Source organism: Oncorhynchus keta, chromosome 13 (assembly GCF_023373465.1).
Source record: "Oncorhynchus keta strain PuntledgeMale-10-30-2019 chromosome 13, Oket_V2, whole genome shotgun sequence".
Lineage (NCBI taxonomy): Eukaryota > Metazoa > Chordata > Actinopteri > Salmoniformes > Salmonidae > Oncorhynchus > Oncorhynchus keta.
This window is the reverse complement of record NC_068433.1, coordinates 48,291,573-48,302,405: the sequence shown is the minus strand read 5'-3', so window position 1 is coordinate 48,302,405 and position 10,833 is coordinate 48,291,573. Positions and strand designations below refer to the sequence as shown.

The window sequence follows — 10,833 nt, the reverse complement described above, 5'->3', positions numbered from 1 at the left end:
CACCTTCATTCTTCCTCCTTCTCTCTCTGATTCACCTTGTTTCTTCCTCCCTTCTCTCTCTGATTCACCTTCATTCTTCCTCCCTTCTCTCTCTGATTCACCTTGTTTCTTCCTCCCTTCTCTCTCTGATTCACCTTCATTCTTCCTCCCTTCTCTCTCTGATTCACCTTGTTTCTTCCTCCCTTCTCTCTCTGATTCACCTTCATTCTTCCTCCCTTCTCTCTCTGATTCACCTTAATTCTTCCTCCCTTCTCTCTCTGATTCACCTTGTTTCTTCCTCCCTTCTCTCTCTGATTCACCTTCATTCTTCCTCCCTTCTCGCTCTGATTCATCTGGTTTCTTCCTCCCTTCTCTCTCTGATTGACATGGTTTCTTCCTCCCTTCTCTCTCTGATTCACCTTCATTCTTCCTCCCTTCTCTCTCTGATTCACCTTGTTTCTTCCTCCCTTCTCTCTCTGATTCACCTTCATTCTTCCTCCCTTCTCTCTCTGATTCACCTGGTTTCTTCCTCCCTTCTCTCTCTGATTGACATGGTTTCTTCCTCCCTTCTCTCTCTGATTCACCTTCATTCTTCCTCCCTTCTCTCTCTGATTCACCTTGTTTCTTCCTCCCTTCTCTCTCTGATTCACCTTCATTCTTCCTCCCTTCTCTCTCTGATTCACCTTGTTTCTTCCTCCCTTCTTTCTCTGATTCACCTTCATTCTTCCTCCCTTCTCTCTCTGATTCACCTTGTTTCTTCCTCCCTTCTCTCTCTGATTCACCTTGTTTCTTCCTCCCTTCTCTCTCTGATTCACCTTCATTCTTCCTCCCTTCTCTCTCTGATTCACCTTCATTCTTCCTCCCTTCTCTCTCTGATTCACCTTGTTTCTTCCTCCCTTCTCTCTCTGATTCACCTTCATTCTTCCTCCCTTCTCTCTCTGATTCACCTTGTTTCTTCCTCCCTTCTCTCTCTGATTCACCTTCATTCTTCCTCCCTTCTCTCTCTGATTCACCTTGTTTCTTCCTCCCTTCTCTCTCTGATTCACCTTCATTCTTCCTCCCTTCTCTCTCTGATTCACCTTCATTCTTCCTCCCTTCTCTCTCTCATTCACCTTGTTTCTTCCTCCCTTCTCTCTCTGATTCACCTTCATTCTTCCTCCCTTCTCTCTCTGATTCACCTTGTTTCTTCCTCCCTTCTCTCTCTGATTCACCTTCATTCTTCCTCCCTTCTCGCTCTGATTCATCTGGTTTCTTCCTCCCTTCTCTCTCTGATTGACATGGTTTCTTCCTCCCTTCTCTCTCTGATTCACCTTCATTCTTCCTCCCTTCTCTCTCTGATTCACCTTGTTTCTTCCTCCCTTCTCTCTCTGATTCACCTTCATTCTTCCTCCCTTCTCTCTCTGATTCACCTTGTTTCTTCCTCCCTTCTCTCTCTGATTCACCTTCATTCTTCCTCCCTTCTCTCTCTGATTCACCTTGTTTCTTCCTCCCTTCTCTCTCTGATTCACCTTCATTCTTCCTCCCTTCTCTCTCTGATTCACCTTCATTCTTCCTCCCTTCTCTCTCTGATTCACCTTGTTTCTTCCTCCCTTCTCTCTCTGATTCACCTTCATTCTTCCTCCCTTCTCTCTCTGATTCACCTTGTTTCTTCCTCCCTTCTCTCTCTGATTGACATGGTTTCTTCCTCCCTTCTCTCTCTGATTCACCTTCATTCTTCCTCCCTTCTCTCTCTGATTCACCTATTTTCTTCCTCCCTTCTCTCTCTGATTCAACTGGTTTCCTCCTCCCTTCTCTCTCTGATTCACCTATTTTCTTCCTCCCTGCTCTCTCTGATTCACCTTCATTCTTCCTCCCTTCTCTCTCTGATATTTACCTTCATTCTTCCTCCCTTCTCTCTCTGATTCACCTGGTTTCTTCCTCCCTTCTCTCTCTGATTCACCTGGTTTCTTCCTCCCCTCTCTCTCTGATTCACCTTCATTCTTCCTCCCTTCTCTCTCTGATATTTATCTTCATTCTTCCTCCCTTCTCTCTCTGATTCAACTGGTTTCTTCCTCCCTTCTCTCTCTGATTCACCTGGTTTCTTCCTCCCTTCTCTCTCTGATTCACCTGGTTTCTTCCTCCCTTCTCTCTCTGATTCACCTTCATTCTTCCTCCCTTCTCTCTCTGATTCACCTTGTTTCTTCCTCCCTTCTCTCTCTGATTCACCTTCATTCTTCCTCCCTTCTCTCTCTGATTCACCTTGTTTCTTCCTCCCTTCTCTCTCTGATTCACCTTCATTCTTCCTCCCTTCTCTCTCTGATTCACCTTCATTCTTCCTCCCTTCTCTCTCTGATTCACCTTGTTTCTTCCTCCCTTCTCTCTCTGATTCACCTTCATTCTTCCTCCCTTCTCTCTCTGATTCACCTTGTTTCTTCCTCCCTTCTCTCTCTGATTGACATGGTTTCTTCCTCCCTTCTCTCTCTGATTCAACTTCATTCTTCCTCCCTTCTCTCTCTGATTCACCTATTTTCTTCCTCCCTTCTCTCTCTGATTCATGGTTTCTTCCTCCCTTCTCCTCTTCAACTTCATTCTTCCTCCTTCTCTCTGATTCACCTATTTTCTTCCTCCCTGCTCTCTCTGATTCACCTTCATTCTTCCTCCCTTCTCTCTCTGATATTTACCTTCATTCTTCCTCCCTTCTCTCTCTGATTCACCTGGTTTCTTCCTCCCTTCTCTCTCTGATTCACCTGGTTTCTTCCTCCCCTCTCTCTCTGATTCACCTTCATTCTTCCTCCCTTCTCTCTCTGATATTTATCTTCATTCTTCCTCCTTCTCTCTCTGATTCAACTGGTTTCTTCCTCCTTCTCTCTCTGATTCACCTGGTTTCTTCCTCCCTTCCTTCTCTGATTCACCTTGTTTCTTCCACCCTTCTCTCTCTGATTCACCTGGTTTCTTCCTCCCTTCTCTCTCTGATTCACCGTCATTCTTCCTCCTTCTCTCTCTGATTCACCTTCATTCTTCCTCCCTTCTCTCTCTGATATTTACCTTCATTCTTCCTCCCTTCTCTCTCTGATTCACCTTGTTTCTTCCTCCCTTCTCTCTCTGATTCACCTGGTTTCTTCCTCCCTTCTCTCTCTGATTCACCTTCATTCTTCCTCCCTTCTCTCTCTGATTCACCTTGTTTCTTCCTCCCTTCTCTCTCTGATTCACCTTCATTGTTCCTCACTTCTCTCTCTGATTCACCTTCATTCTTCCTCCCTTCTCTCTCTGATTCACCTCCATTCTTCCTCCCTTCTCTCTCTGATTCACCTGGTTTCTTCCTCCCTTCTCTCTCTGATTCACCTTGTTTCTTCCTCCCTTCTCTCTGATTCACCTTCATTCTTCCTCCCTTCTCTCTCTGATTTACCTTCATTCTTCCTCCCTTCTCTCTCTGATTCACCTGGTTTCTTCCTCCCTTCTCTCTCTGATTCACCTTCATTCTTCCTCCCTTCTCTCTCTGATTAACCTGGTTTCTTCCTCCCTTCTCTCTCTGATTCACCTTCATTCTTCCTCCCTTCTCTCTCTGATTCACCTTCATTTTTCCTCCCTTCTCTCTCTGATTCACCTTCATTCTTCCTCCCTTCTCTCTCTGATTCACTTTCATTCTTCCTCCCTTCTCTCTCTGATTCACCTTCATTCTTCCTCCCTTCTCTCTCTGATTCACCTTCATTCTTCCTCCCTTCTCTCTCTGATTCACCTGGTTTCTTCCTCCCTTCTCTCTCTGATTCACCTGGTTTCTTCCTCCCTTCTCTCTCTGATTCACCTGGTTTCTTCCTCCCCTCTCTCTCTGATTCACCTTCATTCTTCCTCCCTTCTCTCTCTGATATTTATCTTCATTCTTCCTCCCTTCTCTCTCTGATTCAACTGGTTTCTTCCTCCCTTCTCTCTCTGATTCACCTGGTTTCTTCCTCCCTTCCTTCTCTGATTCACCTTGTTTCTTCCACCCTTCTCTCTCTGATTCACCTGGTTTCTTCCTCCCTTCTCTCTCTGATTCACCGTCATTCTTCCTCCCTTCTCTCTCTGATTCACCTTCATTCTTCCTCCCTTCTCTCTCTGATATTTACCTTCATTCTTCCTCCCTTCTCTCTCTGATTCACCTTGTTTCTTCCTCCCTTCTCTCTCTGATTCACCTGGTTTCTTCCTCCCTTCTCTCTCTGATTCACCTTCATTCTTCCTCCCTTCTCTCTCTGATTCACCTTGTTTCTTCCTCCCTTCTCTCTCTGATTCACCTTCATTGTTCCTCACTTCTCTCTCTGATTCACCTTCATTCTTCCTCCCTTCTCTCTCTGATTCACCTCCATTCTTCCTCCCTTCTCTCTCTGATTCACCTGGTTTCTTCCTCCCTTCTCTCTCTGATTCACCTTGTTTCTTCCTCCCTTCTCTCTGATTCACCTTCATTCTTCCTCCCTTCTCTCTCTGATTTACCTTCATTCTTCCTCCCTTCTCTCTCTGATTCACCTGGTTTCTTCCTCCCTTCTCTCTCTGATTCACCTTCATTCTTCCTCCCTTCTCTCTCTGATTAACCTGGTTTCTTCCTCCCTTCTCTCTCTGATTCACCTTCATTCTTCCTCCCTTCTCTCTCTGATTCACCTTCATTTTTCCTCCCTTCTCTCTCTGATTCACCTTCATTCTTCCTCCCTTCTCTCTCTGATTCACTTTCATTCTTCCTCCCTTCTCTCTCTGATTCACCTTCATTCTTCCTCCCTTCTCTCTCTGATTCACCTTCATTCTTCCTCCCTTCTCTCTCTGATTCACCTGGTTTCTTCCTCCCTTCTCTCTTCGATTCACCTTCATTCTTCCTCCCTTCTCTCTCTGATTCACCTGGTTTCTTCCTTCCTTCTCTCTCTGATTCACCTTCATTCTTCCTCCCTTCTCTCTATGATTCACCTTCATTCTTCCTCCCTTCTCTCTCTGATTCACCTTCATTATTCCTCCCTTCTCTCTCTGATTCACCTTCAATCTTCCTCCCTTCTCTCTCTGATTCACCTGGTTTCTTCCTCCCTTCCTTCTCTGATTCACCTTGTTTCTTCCACCCTTCTCTCTCTGATTCACCTGGTTTCTTCCTCCCTTCTCTCTCTGATTCACCGTCATTCTTCCTCCCTTCTCTCTCTGATTCACCTTCATTCTTCCTCCCTTCTCTCTCTGATATTTACCTTCATTCTTCCTCCCTTCTCTCTCTGATTCACCTTGTTTCTTCCTCCCTTCTCTCTCTGATTCACCTGGTTTCTTCCTCCCTTCTCTCTCTGATTCACCTTCATTCTTCCTCCCTTCTCTCTCTGATTCACCTTGTTTCTTCCTCCCTTCTCTCTCTGATTCACCTTCATTGTTCCTCACTTCTCTCTCTGATTCACCTTCATTCTTCCTCCCTTCTCTCTCTGATTCACCTTCATTCTTCCTCCCTTCTCTCTCTGATTCACCTGGTTTCTTCCTCCCTCTCTCTCTGATTCACCTTGTTTCTTCCTCCCTTCTCTCTGATTCACCTTCATTCTTCCTCCTTCTCTCTCTGATTTACCTTCATTCTTCCTCCCTTCTCTCTCTGATTCACCTGGTTTCTTCCTCCCTTCTCTCTCTGATTCACCTTCATTCTTCCTCCCTTCTCTCTCTGATTAACCTGGTTTCTTCCTCCCTTCTCTCTCTGATTCACCTTCATTCTTCCTCCCTTCTCTCTCTGATTCACCTTCATTTTTCCTCCCTTCTCTCTCTGATTCACCTTCATTCTTCCTCCCTTCTCTCTCTGATTCACTTTCATTCTTCCTCCCTTCTCTCTCTGATTCACCTTCATTCTTCCTCCCTTCTCTCTCTGATTCACCTTCATTCTTCCTCCCTTCTCTCTCTGATTCACCTGGTTTCTTCCTCCCTTCTCTCTCCGATTCACCTTCATTCTTCCTCCCTTCTCTCTCTGATTCACCTGGTTTCTTCCTTCCTTCTCTCTCTGATTCACCTTCATTCTTCCTCCCTTCTCTCTCTGATTCACCTTCATTCTTCCTCCCTTCTCTCTCTGATTCACCTTCATTATTCCTCCCTTCTCTCTCTGATTCACCTTCATTCTTCCTCCCTTCTCTCTCTGATTCACCTTCATTCTTCCTCCCTTCTCTCTCTGATTCACCTTCATTCTTCCTCCCTTCTCTCTCTGATTCACCTTGTTTCTTCCTCCCTTCTCACTCTGATTCACCTGGTTTCTTCCTCCCTTCTCTCTCTGATTCACCTTCATTCTTCCCCCCTTCTCTCTCTGATTCACCTGGTTTCTTCCTCCCTTCTCTCTCTTTCTCTGGAATTGTCATTCTCTCTTTCTCTGTATCTCTCTTTCTCTATTTCTCTCATTCCTTCTTTCTCTCCTTTTTCTATCACCCTGGTTTCTATGATACAAGATATCCAATATACTCTTCTGCCACCTCTAAATAACCCCCAAACATCCCCAACATCACTACAAGGTTGCATGAAGGTCACACGCTGCTCCTACTTTACCCCTTGCTTGTCAGAGGCAAACATATTTACTTAACTGAAAGAGCTGCTTGATAAACAAAAACACTATTTGAACTGAGTGAGAGCGCCAGAGAGAAGCTCATTAGTTATTGATGCAAAGAAATGAACAGACATGCGAGCGCGCACGCAAACACGCGCACACCATACACACCACACACAGCCTGTCTCTCTGTTTACTTCTCAGCTCATACATGCTGAAACTACAGTTCTGGTCAAAATCCATTGAGTGAAGTTCCACACAAACCAAGGAATCTATTGTATAAACAGCAAGTGTCCACCAGTCTATCACTAAACATTGTCCCATTCAAAATGAACCAGATGAAAGCTGAATATCTCTTCATTTAAAATGTCTATGAATATGATCGGTAACAATAACCCTGAACAAGACCAGACTGTGGAGCCATGATCCATTGTTCAGCCTACCTTGACCCCTGTTGGAAGTGCAAATCCATTTTCCAAAGGCCAGATTGTTACAGTGGATGTGAATACACTAGATAGGCCGCCAGGAGAGAAAGAAAAAGACCTGGCGCAAAGAGGTGAAATGAAATTGAAATCCGACAGGTTTGATTCATGTGTAAAAAAAGAACTGGCCGTGCATTGGCTTTCATGGATTACACCAGCTGAGGACAATGGAAGGAAATGGAGAGGAGACGTTTGAAGCTCCACAATGAGACAACCTTCCACTCTTTCATGTTTCTAGATGAGGGAACAACTGTGAATGTTAATCACCGTTCCACTGGATCTGTGCTCTGGGTTTGACCTATTTATAGTAGAGGGAAAGGAATGGAGGGGTGGAAAGAGGACTGGGTCAATTCATCTGAAATAAAGACTTGGGAGAAGAATAGAGAGAGAGGGGAGAGAGAGAGGAGAGAGAGAGGAGAGAGGGGAGAGAGAGGAGAGAGAGAGGAGAGAGGGAAGAGAGAGGGGAGAGAGGGAAGAGAGAGGGGAGAGAGAGGAGAGAGGGGAGAGAGAGGGAGAGGGGAGAGAGGGAAGAGAAAGGGGAGAGAGAGGGAAAAGATAGAGAGGAGAGAGAGAGGAGAGAGAGAGAGGAGAGAGGGGAGAGAGAGGGAAGAGAGAGGGAGAGGGGAGAGAGAGGGGAGAGAGGGAAGAGAGAGGGGAGAGAGAGGGAAGAGAGAGAGAGGAGCCAAAATGATTTGAATACGACTGTCTCCATCCGACTGTCTTCCATCAGTCCATGGGAAGGGGGATACCTATGTGGAGGGTAGGCTAGATGATAATAACTCTACTCATCCATCTTGCCTGTACAAAATAGGCCCTACTCTTTAATATCAGGAAAGCTGATTCTCACTGAGAAGCTATTTTATTCTGGTGTATGCTGTGGGTTTGTAATGTCCCTGTTTGTAATTTATGTTGGTGACAACCCCATTTTCCTCTTTGGTGATTGAAAATCATTCATCATTCAGTCAGCAGAATCCAGTCTTTTGTCTCGTATGGAGACGGAGGCTCTGCTGCTCCACACTGAATATCCTCCCTCCCTCCCAGTTCCAGCGCTGCATCTGGAGCCCAGCCCAACACCAGTGGGACTCCGCTCATCCCAGTCTTTCATTAATGCCATGGATGCTTTCAACTCTGCCGCCATGTCCAGCCGGGTCACACACAACCACACACACACACAGATGCGTATACACACACAAACACAGAGACACACATGCATGCGTTCACACACACACACACACACACACACACACACACACACACACACACACACACACACACACACACACACACACACACACACACACACACACACACACACACACACACACACACACACACACACACACACACACACACACGCATCGTGCATTCACAAACGCACAGCTGTTTGCTGTCAGCCTTCGTGGAACGAGCAAAAAATGGCATGCCAGTCTTTCAGCAGGAGAGACGCGAGACAATATATACAGCAATCATTTATTTATGCTCTGAGACAAACTCCTGCGATGATGACAATATCTAACAGCACTTTGTCACAAAAGAGAGCAATGAAATACATCAGAAACAACAGCTATTAAAGACAATTTACTAAACGGGATCCAAATCAAAAACTGCCTTTTCCTATTATGTTTTTTTTCTTCTGTAAATGGCAGTATTGATGTCCCTTGACATCTGCCATTAAAGAGGAGCTAGAGTCAGAAATAAACTGACCTCTGTCACATACAAGCTGACCTGTTCCAATCAGGTTACATATGCCCTGTGACTCGAGTCAGCTGACGTGCACAAACACACACTGACACACTCACAGACACAGACGCAGATGAGAAACAACACCATTCACCTTGTCCTTGCAAGCCACATCCATTCCAATAAGATCACCTCCCGATACAAAGGCACCGCTAAGCGCTTTCGTGATCTGTTCTCTGTACAGTAAGCTCTCTCAGCGGAGAGCCTCCATGCTCTCTGTGTCTTACCTGGCAGCACGTGCACAAGCCTGGGTCCTCCTTTACAGCCTTCTGGAAGGGCTCTGGGGGGTTGAGGGAGATCGGGGCTGGGGCTGAACGCTCAGCGAGGTCCCTTTCACACAGTGATGGATCAGCTAGCACTCACTTACGCTCACACACCAAACACAACACAGCTCCGGCAGGCAAGCTCTGATTCCCTTGCTTGCTTGTTTCATCTCTCTCTTCCTCTCTCTGACACTCCCTCCCACTCTTCCCACCCACCTACTCCAGCCCCCTCCCCTTCTCTCTCTCCCTGTCACACTCACACCGCCTCTCTCTCTCTTTCTCTCTATCTCCCTCTCCCTCTCTCTACCTCTCTCTACCTCTCTCTCTCTCTATCTCTCTCTCTTTCTGACATGTAACCACCCACTACCTCCCTTTCTGCTCTTAAAAACAATTGTCTCTCTCTTCCTCGTACTAAACCAAACATTGACAGATAGTACACAGACCCTCTATATGTAGCTTAGAAAGTCTCTCTCTCTCTAAAGGTGCTGCCTCACAACAGCGCTCCACACAGCCAGATGTAAAGCTGAGGGGGAAACACAGCACACCCAGGGAGAGGCCGCAACAGCCAACGGAAATAAACCAATCAACAGAGCAGACCATAAGCACACAGCCAAAAGACAACGCAGCTCTGACTCCGGGACAAGTCTCTGAATGTCCTTGAGTGGCCCAGCCAGAGCCCGGACTTGAACCCCATCGAACATCTCTGGAGAGACCTGAAAATAGCTGTGCAGCGACGCTCCCCATCCAACCTGACAGAGCTCGAGATGATCTGCAGAGAAGAATGGTAGAAACTCCCCAAATACAGGTGTGCCAAGCTTGTAGAGTCATACCCAAGAAGACTCAAGGCTGTAATCACTGCCAAAGTTGCTTCAACAAAGTCCTGAGTAAAGGGTCTGAAAATGCATGTAAATGTGATACTTAAGTACATTCATACATTTGCAAACATTTCTAAAAACGTTTTTTGCTTTGTCATTATGTGATATTGTTTGTAGATTGATGAGGGGGGAAAACAATTTAATCAATTTTAGAATAAGGCTGTAACATAACAAAATGTGGAAAAAGTCAAGGGGTCTGAATACTTTCCCAAAGAACTGTAAATGCATCTGTTTATAAATTATATAGAGTGGAGGACTGTAGTATTAGCATGGTTTATACATTATATAGAGTGGAGGACTGTATTAGCATGGTTTATACATTATATAGAGTGGAGGACTGTATTAGCATGGTTTATACATTATATAGAGTGGAGGACTGTATTAGCATGGTTTATACATTATATAGAGTGGAGGACTGTATTAGCATGGTTTATACATTATATAGAGTGGAGGACTGTATTAGCATGGTTTATACATTATATAGAGTGGAGGACTGTAATTAGCATGGTTTATACATTATATAGAGTGGAGGACTGTATTAGCATGGTTTATACATTATATAGAGTGGAGGATTGTATTAGCATGGTTTATACATTATATAGAGTGAAGGACTGTATTAGCATGGTTTATACATTATGTAGAGTGGAGGACTGTATATTAGCATGGTTTATACATTATATAGAGTGGAGGACTGTATTAGCATGGTTTATACATTATATAGAGTGGAGGACTGTATTAGCATGGTTTATACATTATATAGAGTGGAGGACTGTATTAGCATGGTTTATACATTATATAGAGTGGAGGACTGTATTAGCATGGTTTATACATTATATAGAGTGGAGGACTGTATTAGCATGGTTTATACATTATATAGAGTGGAGGACTGTATTAGCATGGTTTATACATTATATAGAGTGGAGGACTGTATTAGCATGGTTTATACATTATATAGAGTGGAGGACTGTATTAGCATGGTTTATACATTATATAGAGTGGAGGACTGTATTAGC

The 10,833-nt window shown here is 44.9% G+C and overlaps 1 protein-coding gene across 50 annotated transcripts; it reads right to left on the bottom strand.

The window, feature by feature from the left end:
- Window positions 1-349: 349 nt before the first annotated feature.
- On the bottom strand, window positions 350-9,225 carry LOC127906831 (ribosome-binding protein 1-like). Of its 50 annotated transcripts, none has more exons than XM_052460438.1 (7): window positions 6,170-9,217; window positions 5,675-5,839; window positions 4,095-5,414; window positions 3,662-3,727; window positions 2,572-2,773; window positions 1,620-1,718; window positions 350-497 (listed from the first exon to the last, which is right to left on the bottom strand). In XM_052460438.1, exons 1-5 carry the CDS (start codon window positions 6,276-6,278, stop codon window positions 2,607-2,609), a joined length of 1,827 nt encoding a protein of 608 aa, XP_052316398.1. In that variant the 5' UTR covers window positions 6,279-9,217; the 3' UTR covers window positions 350-497; window positions 1,620-1,718; window positions 2,572-2,606. The 50 variants fall into 50 exon arrangements, 49 of the variants coding, with proteins under 49 accessions (XP_052316398.1, XP_052316381.1, XP_052316387.1 ...); XM_052460451.1 differs by lacking the exons at window positions 350-497; window positions 2,572-2,773; window positions 3,662-3,727 and adding an exon at window positions 2,969-3,430 and having other exon boundaries at window positions 1,700-2,118; window positions 3,761-4,160; window positions 4,194-4,292; window positions 4,423-5,414; window positions 6,170-9,225; XM_052460457.1 differs by lacking the exons at window positions 350-497; window positions 2,572-2,773; window positions 3,662-3,727 and adding an exon at window positions 2,969-3,430 and having other exon boundaries at window positions 1,700-2,118; window positions 3,761-4,160; window positions 4,194-4,292; window positions 4,720-5,414; window positions 6,170-9,225.
- Between the last annotated feature and the right edge of the window lie 1,608 nt (window positions 9,226-10,833).

Coding starts and splice junctions, on each gene's coding strand:
- LOC127906831 (XM_052460408.1), bottom strand. CDS start 6,278: ATGACAATTCCAGAGAAAGAGAGAGAAGGGAGGAAGAAACCAGGTGAA. Junction 5,840..6,169: donor AGAAGGGAGGAAGAAACCAG/GTGAATCAGAGT, acceptor GGAAGAAACCAG/GTGAATCAGAGAGAGAAGGG. Junction 5,415..5,674: donor AGAAGGGAGGAAAAATGAAG/GTGAATCAGAGA, acceptor GGAAGAAACCAG/GTGAATCAGAGAGAGAAGGG.